General features: G+C 36.8%; 1 protein-coding gene across 1 annotated transcript in view; it reads right to left on the minus strand.

The window, feature by feature from the left end:
- LOC112162642 (dolichyl-diphosphooligosaccharide--protein glycosyltransferase subunit STT3B) overlaps positions 1-13,715 on the minus strand; it is a gene marked incomplete at its 3' end in the record, with an annotated part of 92,397 nt that overhangs the window by 19,678 nt on the left and 59,004 nt on the right. Inside the window, 2 exon segments of the mRNA XM_024298476.2 lie at positions 707-806; positions 11,367-11,432. Of these exon segments, the coding sequence (XP_024154244.1) occupies positions 707-806; positions 11,367-11,432 (166 nt within the window).

The following is a 13,715-nucleotide window of genomic DNA, read 5'->3' on the forward strand; positions in this document are numbered from 1 at the left end:
CAATATTAGTTAACTCCAAAATAGCCTGAAAAACGAAAAAATCCTAAATTAGCTAAAATAGCTAGCATCCAGCTGAAATATTAGCTAAACTCCAAAACACCCAAAAAAACCTTAAACGCCAAAATTATCCAAAAAGTTAGCATAATGCCATTATAACTTTACTACACTCTGACCCCTGATAATATAAAGTATTGACTAATCGGTGGAGCCCCACTGTATGACAACGTCATTAGTACACCATGACTGTGTGGAACTATATACACTACTTCTATTCGCCCTACAAACACTTAACTCTAAACTTACTACTCACAACAATGGTACGCTCCATTGTCATGATGTCCTTTAAGGCGCCATAAGAGCCTCTGGGGGCTTTAAGACAAACCTGTGCTAGACCCGGACAACCCAAAACCCGCAGCACCGTACACGTCAACCAGCTGTACTGGTGCACGGGACTGAGGCTCTAGGAGGATCAGGTTTCAGGTGACTGTTTGAGGTTTAGTGATGTCTGCCGGGCTGATGATGAAATGTTTGTTGTCAGGAATGAACACGACTGAGCGCTGCAGCTCGCTTCAAGGTCAAACGCTCACGTCTGAACATGCACAAAGAGCAGCAGCGCACAAACAAGGCCGGCCTCCTCTTCAGATCCCGTTTCCAAGGTGTTTGCAACAGCAGGTCAAAGGGATGACGGCTCGTGTGTGCGGCTTACCGATGTAGACCCTCCTGCTGTAGCGTTGCATTAGCAGCAGCACGAACACATGCAGAGGAATGAGGTTGATGATGAACACGTATCCTCCCCACGCCGACACCTGGAGACATTCAAACATCAGCAGGTCAAGAATACGGTCTTTAAATCAGGGGTGTCAAACTCAATCACACAGGGGGACAAAATCCAAAACACACCTGAGGTCACGGGAACAGAATCAACATTTATTGAACACTATAAATAAAAATTTAAAACTTTAAAACCGTAACTTTTGATATTATGATATATAGCATTATCTGCAATAATTCTACTGTGAATGCTGTAAGCTGAATTTGACCGCTGAAGATGCTGACACTGATAGCTGAAAACACTGAAGATGATAGCTGAAAATGCTGAAGCTGATAGCCAGCTAAAAAAATTAGTTAATAAAACTTTAGCTTAAACTCCTAAAAAAAACATAAGGTTAGCCAATACAGCTAGCATGCAGCTGAGAAAATAGATAAAAATAAAACTTCAAAATAGCCTAAAAACAGAAAAAAGCCTAAATTAGCCAAAATAGCTAGGATGTAGTTGAGATATTAACTAATTTTTAAAACAGCCTAAAAAACAGAAAAAAGCCCAATTTGGCTAAAACAGTTAGTGTCGCTGAAAAAAATAGCTAAACTTCAATATAGCCTAAAAAAATGAAAAAGCCTAAATTAGCCAAAACAGCTAGCATGTAGCTGATTAGCTAATCTTCATAATAACTTAAAAACAATCTTAGTAAATACCAAAATAATCCAAAAAGTTAGCAGAATGTCAATTTTTAAAACTTTAAAACTGTAAATTTTTAAAATAATTCAGAATAATAAAAAGGCAGGAATATTATTCCAGAATAAATCAACTTAAACCTTAAATAACTTTCAATATTTTACTCTGTGTAAAAATATATTTTGTCAAAATTGAGCACATTAATTAATAATAAAATAAAATGATCTGGAGGGCTGGATAGAATTACCTGGAGGGCCGGAACCGGCCCCCAGGCCTCGACTTTGACACGTTATTTATACAATTTTTATGATTTAGTTGAAAATTCAGAGTCAAATCATTTCTTTGATTCCACAAACTGCATCAGAAAATAGAGTTTCATCATGGACTACATTCCTGGATCAGATCCTGGAATCACCTGATCCGGATAACAGTAACTGAAACAGTAGGATGGTGACGGATCACGAGGACAAAGTTGGTCCAACATACGACCACGGAGCTGAAACAGCTGAGATGAATATCAAAGTCTTCAACCAAACATGCTTCATTCCTTCTGTCACAGTTTCACAATAAGATTCTTTGTTGAACTCAGAAGATCACGATCCATCTGGACAGGAACCGGTACCTCCTCACACTTCAGGAGTCAGTCACTCTAGAACCTGAAATATTTCAGGAAATGTAGACATAAAACAGTAAAGACAATCAACCAAATATCCACCCAGAGGCCAGTTAGTGACAAATACTGGATTATTACAGTATTCAAGCTCCTTTACAGAAAGGAAACGGTCCGGGTCAGAAGTTCTATAGAGCAGGAAGCCTCACTGGACAGCAGACCTACTGGCTTATTGGAGGTCCTGACCTGGTTCTGCTAATTACCTGGAAAAGGTGTTTAGTCATTAAGAGACTAATAGAGAAGAGTTCATCAGAAACCACAAAAGACGGACTGAAGCTGCAGCTCTACAGAACCGTCAGGGATCCACCAGGTTCCCATCGTCATGTGACGTCGCATAGTTGATCCAAATATTTTTACTATATTCTTAATTTAATCTAACTTTTGTTCAAACTTTCAACTTAAATCATTTCTTTAGAACTTGTTTTAGTATCTGAACGTCAATATAATTAGAGAGTAATCGATATGAATCGATCTAAGCTTAGTAAATCAATAATTATATATGAATATAGATCGATCTAACGCATAATGCTAAAGTTTGCTAGCTTGATGCTAATGCATAATGGGATTTCCCATAGGACGGTTAATGCTAACACTCGGTTGACATAAACATTCATTGCTGATTAAATGAACGTCTTTATATGAATTTTACAAACTATTTTAAGGAAATATTTTTTAAAGAAACCATTTATGGTCTAAAACATTTTCTTCATACTTTCTTCTTCTGCTGGAATGAAGTGTAATGCTATGGCGTAATCGCCACCTAGTGGCCAAACTGAAACGTCCTCCAGGAGAGGCAGAACAATTGTTGGAGCTTCTCCGTTTGAGAATCCATGAATGATAAACAATCTCATCATTATTTCACTGATACATTTTACAGTATGTGAACTGAATCAGATTAATAAAATCTTCAAAACATATATCGATTATTAATAATATTCTAAACAAATGTGCAAACTCAAAATTGAACTGAACCGAATCGATCGAGACTCTGGTGAATTGAATCAATTCTGAAAGTTATTGTCCTACAAACACTTGATAGTTTTACTTTGAAAATTCTAACCTTTACCAACACTTTTACTTTGAAGAGTTTTTACTTCCAGAGATGGTGGCGCATTATTTTTTTTAAGTTTATACTTAAATGTAACATCATAATTCTAGAGTGATAATTAGTCTATTTTTACTCTAATATCTTTATAAATATCCCAAATAAGTCACAAATATTCACTTAATATTTGGGAGCAGATTGTGAATATCAGAGTATTTGGATACTAGTGACAGTCCTAGTGCTGATACAGAAAAGTGATGAATTACAGATTAGTCAACACCACTTTCACCAACTATATTTATTTAATAATGACATTGTTTGGGTAAGAAGTTTACATTAAGTAATGTTTCTTGTTTTAGTATGACTTTTATAGTTATAAAACCCATGTTGTGTATTTCCAGCTACGGACCAATGATACTATTTTTCGATAACATTTTATTAAAAATATACCAAAATAATTAGGTCAAAATTAGGTAAAAACAATTAATTTAGCCCCTAAAAGCAAGAGAAAAATGTCCTTAATGATACATAGATGGTCTTCTCGTTTAGAGTTATAAAGCTCACATATAAATGCAGTATTGAGTTGAGTCGGACTGTGACTGCTGTTCTTTTAGGACAATCAAGATCCATTTTCAACCTTTGGCAGAACCAAATGTGCATAATTGAGTTTGGGAATGATGCATCTGCAATTGAACCTTAAACTGCAGATGTCCTCTCTGGCATCAAACTGTGGAAAACAATAATAGCTTTCATATTAATTAGTCAGCAAATTTCCTCAACATAGAAAAAAAATATTTAAAAAAGTCAAACATGACATCCCAGAATATCCCCCACAGCCGACGCGTCAGTCATCCGTTTACCGCCTCTGTTGGACTGAACAGTAAAAGCCGACGTCTGCAGAATCAATAAAAGAAGACAATCATCCTTTACATGCTCAACGTTAAATGTGAGCTGCGACAATAACTCTGAAAGATGCACTAAAAGAAGACCTTAACCATTAAAGTCTGATCAGTGTCACGGCTGAGAATGCGAGCGCTCCTAAAAACGGCGATAAACGATCACGGAAGACGTTTCAATTCTTTCTGTCGTCTATAAGAGCAAATGAGGAGGAGATCATGGAGACGGGAGAGAGGAGGAAACCAATGCAGGCGAGAAACAACCAAACTTCTGCTGAAACTACCGACAAGAATTGAATTCAGTGGCCCCGCCCCCTCTAGCGATACAAACAGGAAGTGGCTCCAAGAAGCCAGAATCCCATAGTTTTCGATAGAGAAATAATTTTGATAATCATCATTTTCTTCATGATATTTCTTTCTATAGTTCAGGTTATTCAACTTATAAACTGACCAATCAGATGCCTCAATAAAAGTAGGTGGAGATAGTGTGGAGATTCCAACGATAAGTTTTTTCTCTTGTGGTCTTTTAATGATGATAATGCAAATTTTAGACAAAATCAAAAAGCTTGTGTTCTTTTTAGGACATAATAGCAGGAACTCATTAGAAATTGGATTCTGGTTTGTGGGCGGGGACTGTTGGCGCAGCATTCCTTTGTTTACACTCTACATTTTGAAGGGTTTTTATACTACATGAAGTTTGACACGTGTCTGTGTCAAAGTCGAGGACCGGAAAAAGATGATCTATTGGTCTACAAGCGGATACTTTAGAATTGTAGCGGAGCAGGGAGACTTTGGCCCCGCCCAAAGCCTTTCAAACAGCAGGTTTTCATCTGATCCAACACGATTTAAATACTCAGAAACTAAGTTTTTCTACATGTCCTCCATGATGAGATAGATGCTACATTTTCACCAGAGTGGGTCTTCAAAGTGATGGAGAGCAACAACACAACTGCAGTTTCAAGCAAAAACGTGTGGAAATTAATTTAGGATATTTATGAAACATATTAAATAATGAAAAACTCAAGATCCACATTTGATAAGATAAAATCCAAATGACTTGGTATTAAACCAAGGATTTTAATTTACAATTAGCTTCTGCCACAAATTTTCCTTTCGACACTTTTTTTTTTTTACAATTTTGTCACTTTTATTGATTTAAAAACACTATTTAAGGTTTGTGAAGAGAATAATATTCTATATTTGGCTGCAGAGTAAGAAAAAAATTCAAAATAAAATCATTACTGTGCAGATATTTTATAGAAATCTTTTTGTTTTCGTAGTGTGAGAAGCTAAGATCCTCTTATTAGCGTCTAAATCATGAGTTGAATGAATAACAGAGATTTTTTTAAATATCAGACTCATTGTTGACACACAGAATCTGTGGTAGACAAACAGGAATGGAATTGGAACCGTGACTGTGCAAACACCCAATGAAAAGAACTGGCAACGTCATCTGTTGTTCTGTCAATAAGAGTCAGCAAAGCAAAGCATGTAACCCACGTTTCCGCCAAATCAGACCAAAACCAGCAGCAACCCGCAGACATGATTCAATCTGACCTGAAAACAGGCTCATTAAGACGGTTTTCTCCTTAATTCACAGCAGAGGAAACAGGAAACATGCTAAGAGAAACACTGAGGAACCACCAACCCTGAAACGCATCAGAAACATCCACCAGTCCAACTGTTGCTCTTCTCGTCCGCTATTTGTCCAATCGAGTCAGTTTAACCGATCAATACGTAACAAACAAAAACGCAGCAGACGGATTAAACGCTTTGATCTTTGGGAACATAAAAACGCCGCTCTGTCTGCTGCATTCAAAAACCTTCTGAAAAAATGCAAAAGGAAATGAAACAACATGTCGGTTGATGTTACACTAACTAAAAAACCAACAGGTTTAAGCTGATAGTGTTTTTTTATTTGAAGACTTCAGATTAGGGCTGGGAATCACTGTGTGCCTCACGATACGATACGATGATATCGCGATACTGTGATAATTGGTAAAAATCATCTTTAATAACTCATTATATAGACGATTTTTTTTTTGAAAACATATCCCTATTTGAATTGATTGATTGAACACAATCATGTTAAACAACTTGTGTCTTATTTTGTGCAACAAATAGACACTTTTGTGCAAATCAAACATGTCTTTGACAAGCATCGAGTTGGAATCATCTGTTAAATTCAGTTCTAACAATAGTAAACATGAGCAGAAGTGCCGCTACTTAGTGCAGGAGTCTGAAACCTTTAACCCTTAAAGAGCCGTTTGAAACGATTCCTCACTGACCCAGTAGGAGCCACACATCCTTTACAAAAATAAGACTGTATTTATGTTATTTATATAAGAAATAAACACAAACTATTATTTTTTGGCATAAATAAAACAAACTTTAGGAGAAAATAGATTTTTTTCCCCCAAATATGAAACAGTTTATAACTTTAACAGGTTTACAAGATTTCCTTTTCAAAATAAAAGACTTCCTGTGTCAGACAGGATCATCTCTAGTAGTAGGTCGTGAAATGTTGGCAATTCAAATGAAAAACATTTTGTTTTTAATTGTTTGTGGTGCTTCTTAGTAGTGCTGCCAGAAACGATTACTTTAATAGTTGACTAATCACTTATTATTTCTTCATAAATCAGCCAAGATAGCTAGCATGTAGCTGAAATATTAAAATATTAGCTAGGTGGATGAAATGCACACATCTATCTGTCTTTAAACTAACTAAAAACTAGATATATAGTATTACCTGCTATAATGCTCGTGTGAATATTGTAAGCTGAATTTGCCTGCTGAAGATGCTAAGAATGCTAAAGTTAATAGCTGAGAACGCTGAAGCTAATAGCCAGCTAAAATATTAGTTAAATGCCAAATTAGGCTAAAAAACAAAAAAAAACAGAAGTTAGCCAAAACAGCTAGCATGTAGCAGATATATTAGGTAAACTCCAAAATAGCGTAAAAAATCTTAATAAATGCCAAAATAGTCCAAAAAGCTAGCATAATGCCATTATAACTTTATACTTTACTACACTCTGACTCCATATGATATATAAAGTAATGACTAATCAACTATTAAATTAGTTGTCTAATATTTTAATAGTTGATTAGTCGTCTATTAGTTGACTAATCGTGCCAGCTCTACTTCTTAGCCACATATTCATAAATATAACCTTCTTAAATTAAAATAGAGCTAATTAACTATTTTTTTAAACAGGCACATTTAAAACACTAGAATTTGTCGTAATATTTAGCTCTAGAATTAACGAACCACTAAGACTACCGTGCTTTAGAGGCTCGCAGAGGCTTCTTTAAAAAACTTTACAGTTACCTTTTCAAACTAAAAGTTTTTCTTCACCCGTGGGGGGGTAGAAGAGCCAGTCGTGGCTCCGGAGTCGCAGACCCCCGACTCTGTGCAAAATTGTGGTAAACAACACAAAAAAATTAAATAATTCAAGTAGCTGCCAGGACATTGGTGCAGCGAGCGCCCCCTATCTACCTCCGAAGGAACGTCTCACCAAAGGAATATAACGTTTTACAGCCTCTTCGAATGAAGATAGAAGATCGATACTTGGTGAGAACCATCGAGAATCAATTACAGGACTAAATATTGTGATATATCGCAATATCGATATTTTGACACCCTCTAGTCTAATAGTTCAAACACTGCCATGTGTCTCAGAGTCAATTTGCTTCAATTCCACCTTTGCAGTTTGGCCTTTAACACTATTTGGACACAAAAGAACATTTTATCAGGTATGTTATTTCTACAACAGTGATGTGGCTCCTGAAAACTTCTGCTGAACACGAAAAAACGTCTGTTTTGTATTTATGCTTCAAACAAACGGCTGTGTTTCGGTTACCACAGGAAGCAGAAACTGATCTGAACAATGACCGTTTGCTCGTATCGACCTCCGCCGAGCTTATCTGATAACCACGGAGGAGCCGTGACGACAACGTGCACTACGGGGTGGTTTGAGGGTGAGTGTGCAAAAACACGAGTTTCAGGCGTTCCAAAGCGAAACTGCTCCACTTTTCTGGTGTGAAACTATTTCTTTGCCGTGACCTTTCAACAGCAGCGATGACTTTGTGCTTCAATCAGAAGTTAAATGGGTATAAAAATCTTCACCTCTGCTTTCAGAATTTTAATTATGTGTTTAGATCGGCTCGTTCTCCTGCATAATAAGGAGCAGTAATGCGAGCATAATCCAGACTAAAGTTGCTCCTCATTACCGTAAAACTGCCGTTTACATGTGACCTGCGGTGATGTAGTTCTGACGATTCATTTAGCAGACGGCGTCGTGACTGACATCCTGTTCCCCAGAGTCGCGCCGTCAGTCTGAATTTTAGCTCAGCTAAGTGGAATTTTTTTAAAGCAATGAACCAAATCTGCGTCTGTTCAGAATACTGATGGATGAGGTTCCCAGACTCCCGTTCAGTTCAGGAGGATCAAATCCATGCTGTTCAAGCATTTAAAACACTGACATTTATATTAGAGTAATCCTCAAGAAAAGTTTCTCATGGATCAATCAGCAGATTTCAAACCACTTTGCTGGTAACAGGAAGTGGAGTGATGCACCGAATCACCAGTTTTTCATGCACGGCTGCAACCGCGGCTCATTGGTTTTTTTAAAGGGAGCATTAAAACAAATATGACACACTTAGACGTGCAACAGCCAAGAGGCTGACTTCTCAGCTGAAGCTTTTATGAAGTAACCAGAGCCAGATGAGTTCATGAAGTAGATCCTGGGTGTGAAGAAGTCTCCATTCACTCAGATGGAAAATGATCCAACATACTGAAGGTCTGACACAGGAAGTGATAAAAACCTCTTTATTCTGGGTTAATTTTTCACCTCATTTATCTTGTTTGGATTTAAAATTCTACATAGATTATTATCCTCAGTGTATCTAAACTAGGGGTGTGTATTGGCAAGAATCTGGCAATGCGATGAGTATCGTGAGATGTATCACGGTACATATCATATTGCCAGCTGCACGTATCTCGATGTGAACAGTACATCGACATGCATCGTATCTCTATTTGCACTATATCTCGATGTGTATTGCATCTCTATCTATGGTATCTCTATGTATCGTATCACAATGTGTCGTATTTTGATATGCATCATGTCCTGATTCGTGTATTGCAAAACGATACATATCACCTTGTATTCCGAGAACAATTTCACTTTTTTTTTTAGTATGACTTAAGAAAAAACTAAGTCATACTAAATAGTACGCGTCTCATGACAACAAAAACCACAAGGTTGATTGAGAGAGAACATTTAACATAAAATATTTCTTGTTCTGGTGCGGTGTAGAGCTGCTCAAAGTGTGCTCTGCTGCCAACTAGTGGTCTGGAGTTTAGGTGAAAAAACAAAAATACACAAATAATTAAATATGGCTTTGTCAGAATCTTAAATCGATACAAGTAATATATATTACTGAATCAATTTCTACTTACACCTCTAGTGAAATATACTTTATTTGTAGATGACAACACTGTTTCTGTTAGGGTGAACATTTAAAAAAATATGGAGATGGAAGAAATAAAACTGTGGTTTGATGTGAATAAATTATTAAACTGCAAAAAACAGTTCTTAATATATAGAAATAGAGATACGAATATTAATATTTTAAATCAATGGTACTTCTATTGATCGGTTGGGGCATTATTATTGATAATCTTTCCTGGGAATCTCATCAAAGCAAAAATATAAAGGCTATGCTGGATAAATGTAAATTACAGATGTGACTGCATTGGATTTATTACACAACTCCTTGATTATCACCTAATTGATTATTGTATTGAACACAAAGCACATAAAAATAAGATTTTTATTTTAAGAAAAAAACTATAAGAATGAACACAGGAGGTCAACTATGGATGATCAATCTACTTCAGTGATATTGTTTTTTACAAAAATTCAGAACGTGCACAACAAAGGTTTAAAAGGACACGCTATTTTTAATTTAGACCCAAACGAAAGAAATGTGTTTCAGTTCAGGGTATCTGCTTATAGAATGAGGTTCAACCACAAACATCATAAAAGTTCAAACTTTAAAATTAGAAAAATATGAATAACGACAAGAAAAATTTTCTTTTTGTCTACGTTTTATAGCTATGTTAAATTAAGAAATCCACATATGTTGGTTTATGTTTTTATCGATGGCTTTATTGATTAAGTACTACTTTTATTGTTACAGGAAAACAAACAGGTTTGTGTTTTTGTGTGTATTAATTGGCTTGATTATTTTCAGGTTTGGTGAGATATAAAACCCTAACTTCGTAGGTCACATGACCTCGTTTGTCCCTTTCATAACTAACAGCTTGTTGCACCAAATTCTTGTAGGTCCTTAACATGAAAACAGTGAACGAGCAGATCTCCATCGATCAGTCAAAGCTCGACTTCTGACACGTCTTAAGCTTCAACGTCGTCCTGGTGAGTTCAGAGGAACGCCGCCACAGAGAGCTTCCTGTGGTTCCTGTGGCGCCCGTAAGAGAACATGAAGCTGCTCTGATCCTCCGCTTCATTTCTCTGCCCTCTCCTTTAGTGATTATGCTAATATTCTTCTCATGTTTTCATATTAGCTGAACAAAACTGTCACATTTAATTATAGCATCAAAGAAAATGCTGCCTTGACTGGATCCTGATTAAACAGTGAATGGAGCTCTGGAGCAGATTAACCAGAACGAGCAACACTGAGTTAAAATAAATCAAAGAGGGTCGTGGGGACGCCAAACTGAAAACTGTTTTTTTATTTTGGAAGATTTTATGACGATAAACCGTCCGATTCTCATCTTTGAGCACATCTCCATTCTGTCTGGATTTCCAGCATCTTTCATCCAATCTTCCTGCTATAATCTGCCGTCCCCTCTGCAGGGTGATCGATGCTGCCGGATCCCAGTAATCTGTTCCGCTTGGCATCTGTCTTGTTGCCGGCCACAGAGATTTAGCCGGAATGAAGATTTTTTTTTTTTTTGCTCCCCAACACGAATGCAAACAATCTGCGGTTCAGGCAGCGTGCCCAGACGCTCTTTTCATCTTTCTGCTCATCTCCTACACAGAGCTTCTGGCACAACGCTTCCCTGTGAACTAATATGCAGAATAGAGACGCTAAACGTTCCAAACGGCGTCTTTACATTTCCATCTCACCGCCACATCCCAAACGGCGTCCTCGGGTGTTCTGTCGGGTCCGATCGTCTTGATGGGTTTTCAGCCCAATCTGACTGGAAAGCTTCTTAAAGCTTCTTACACCTTAAAACTTCTTAGGCTCGTTTGTTTGTGGATGAACGCTTCTTACCATGTAGAAGTAGGAAAGACAGCAGCCGATGGTCCAGAACACGGAGCCCGTCTTCACCGATTTCACCTGGAAGAGAGACAAAAGGCTTTACCACCAGGGAATTTCACGGAAAGTTTAGGATTAAACAAAACTTAGAGACCTCAGACACGAGTCAGGATTCAATTTTCTCTTCAAAAACACAAAATCAGTTCAAATCATGATGTAAGGCTACAGTCAAAATGCTAAGAAATAAAGAAGTTCTTTTCTATTTTAGTTGAATAAATGAGCCTCACTACGCTTGGTTAAATTAATGTTTTATAACTAAGTACATGTCTGTAACCTCATGTCATATTTTTGACAGTAATTTCATTTTATGTTCAAGACAAAGACGAAGCTGTATCCAAAAACAAACATTTTCATCACAACAGACGCGGTAGACATAAAGATAAATATTGCAATTATATTTCTGTACATAAAGCATTAGGGTGTATCGGACCACAAAACTCAATAAAAAAGTAAAAAATAACTAGATTAAAGATATAAATGTATATTTTTGGAAAGTTTTACTAATTGAATCTGTGTTCAAATAAATAAAGTGCTTTGAAACACAAACATGGACATATATTACATCAGAAATCAGCTCATTCAGGCCTATTTATAAAAACAACACACTAATAACATCTTTGATCTCATGTGTATACTAATATATATATAAAAAATACTATTAACGTTTATTTAAAGAAAAGGGCATCATTGGGCACTGCATCTTTAATAAATAGGATGGATGGATGAAAAAATGTGAAACTTTAGCGAAGAAGCATCTTTCTCTGCAGGACAGAGACATCCAGATACCAGAAATAAGGTCCGAATAACAGCAACAACCCAGACGTGGAGACACTAACCGATGTTTTTTATAGAACTCGTCAAAATCAAAAAACCTGATCTCTCATTTTCCGCATCTTTAGAGTTCTGCGTCTTTTAAAATGTAAAAAAAAACCGTGTTTAATTTCTGAAATTATATTCTAAAACTACCTGTGCTGCCCCCTACAGGCTGAATCGAGGTATTACAGTTGAATTGTGTGATTGATCAGCTGGTGTCAGTCCCACGTCATTTCAGAAGTTTCCCATTGTCATGGTCTGCAGCTCCGGTATAAAAGCCCCGCCCATCTTTGATTCTGTAACGGTCAGTCGTTAGCGTGTTAGCTTTAGCATGGCTCGTCTACTGGCTAGCACAACTTTCCAGTAGACTTGGAAGTTAGACAACAGAGGTTTAGTGTAATTGGCATTGAATCCAGGATGTGGTGATAGATTTGTAATAAACGTTTCATTTGGGAATGTTAGCTTAATACGTTAGCATTTATTAGCTTATGATGCTTTACAACTGGGACTCTTTGGTCTGGACTCTGAGCTTCTGCCTCGGGAGAAGGTGGAGGAGAAATCATCAAAAGTTCTGTGGAGATACTAACATCATTTTGCTCAGCACTGCTCTCTATACTGAAGACGTTCCGCTCCCTCAAGCTAACCTCACTGTCAATCACAGATCAAAACACACCTCCTCCGCTCCGCCCGCCCCTTTTTTTGTGCATTTTTCAAATCTGGACTGAGAGTGGAGTCAGCCTGCAACCGTCCTGTTGAGTTACCCTTTAAAAATAATTTTGAACAACAGGGCTGCCACAATTAGTCAACTAATCGACGACTAATCGACTTAAAATAGTATAATACTTTATATTATATGGAGCCAGAGTGTAGTAAAGTTTTAGTAAAGTTTTAATGACATTCTGCTAGTTTTTTTGGACTATTTTGATGTTTAAAATTTTTTAGGCTATTTGTAGTTTAGCTAACATTTCAGCACCACGCTAGCTATTTTTGGCTAACTTAGGGTTTTGTTTTTTAGGCTATTTTGGAGTTTAGCTAATATTTCAACTGCATGCTAGTTGTTTTTGGCTAATTTAGGCTTTTTCAGTATTTTAGGATTTAACAGGATTTAGCATTTAAAAAACTTTAGCTGGCTATCAGCTTCAGGGTTTTCAGCTATCATCACTAGTATTTTCAGCGGCCAAATTCAGCTTGTACAATTCACACTAGCATTATCGCAGTTAATTCTATATATCTAGGTTTTAGTTAGTTTAAAACTAACAATGGTTAAGATGTGAACTTTAAATCTTGTTTGCGAATGACTCGATTAGTCGACTAATCGAAAAAGAAAAACTCTGATTAGTAGAGTATTAAAATAATCGCTTGTGGCTGCACGATTGGACATCCATCAGGCAGCGACTTGGACACACGTTAAAATAAAGGTGTTACACCCCCACAAAGAATTAATTTGTGCATGACTTTTCCACATGTATACGTTTCATTTTGACCGTTCTC

The sequence above is a fragment of the Oryzias melastigma genome, linkage group LG11 (assembly GCF_002922805.2).
Source record: "Oryzias melastigma strain HK-1 linkage group LG11, ASM292280v2, whole genome shotgun sequence".
NCBI classification, from domain to species: domain Eukaryota; kingdom Metazoa; phylum Chordata; class Actinopteri; order Beloniformes; family Adrianichthyidae; genus Oryzias; species Oryzias melastigma.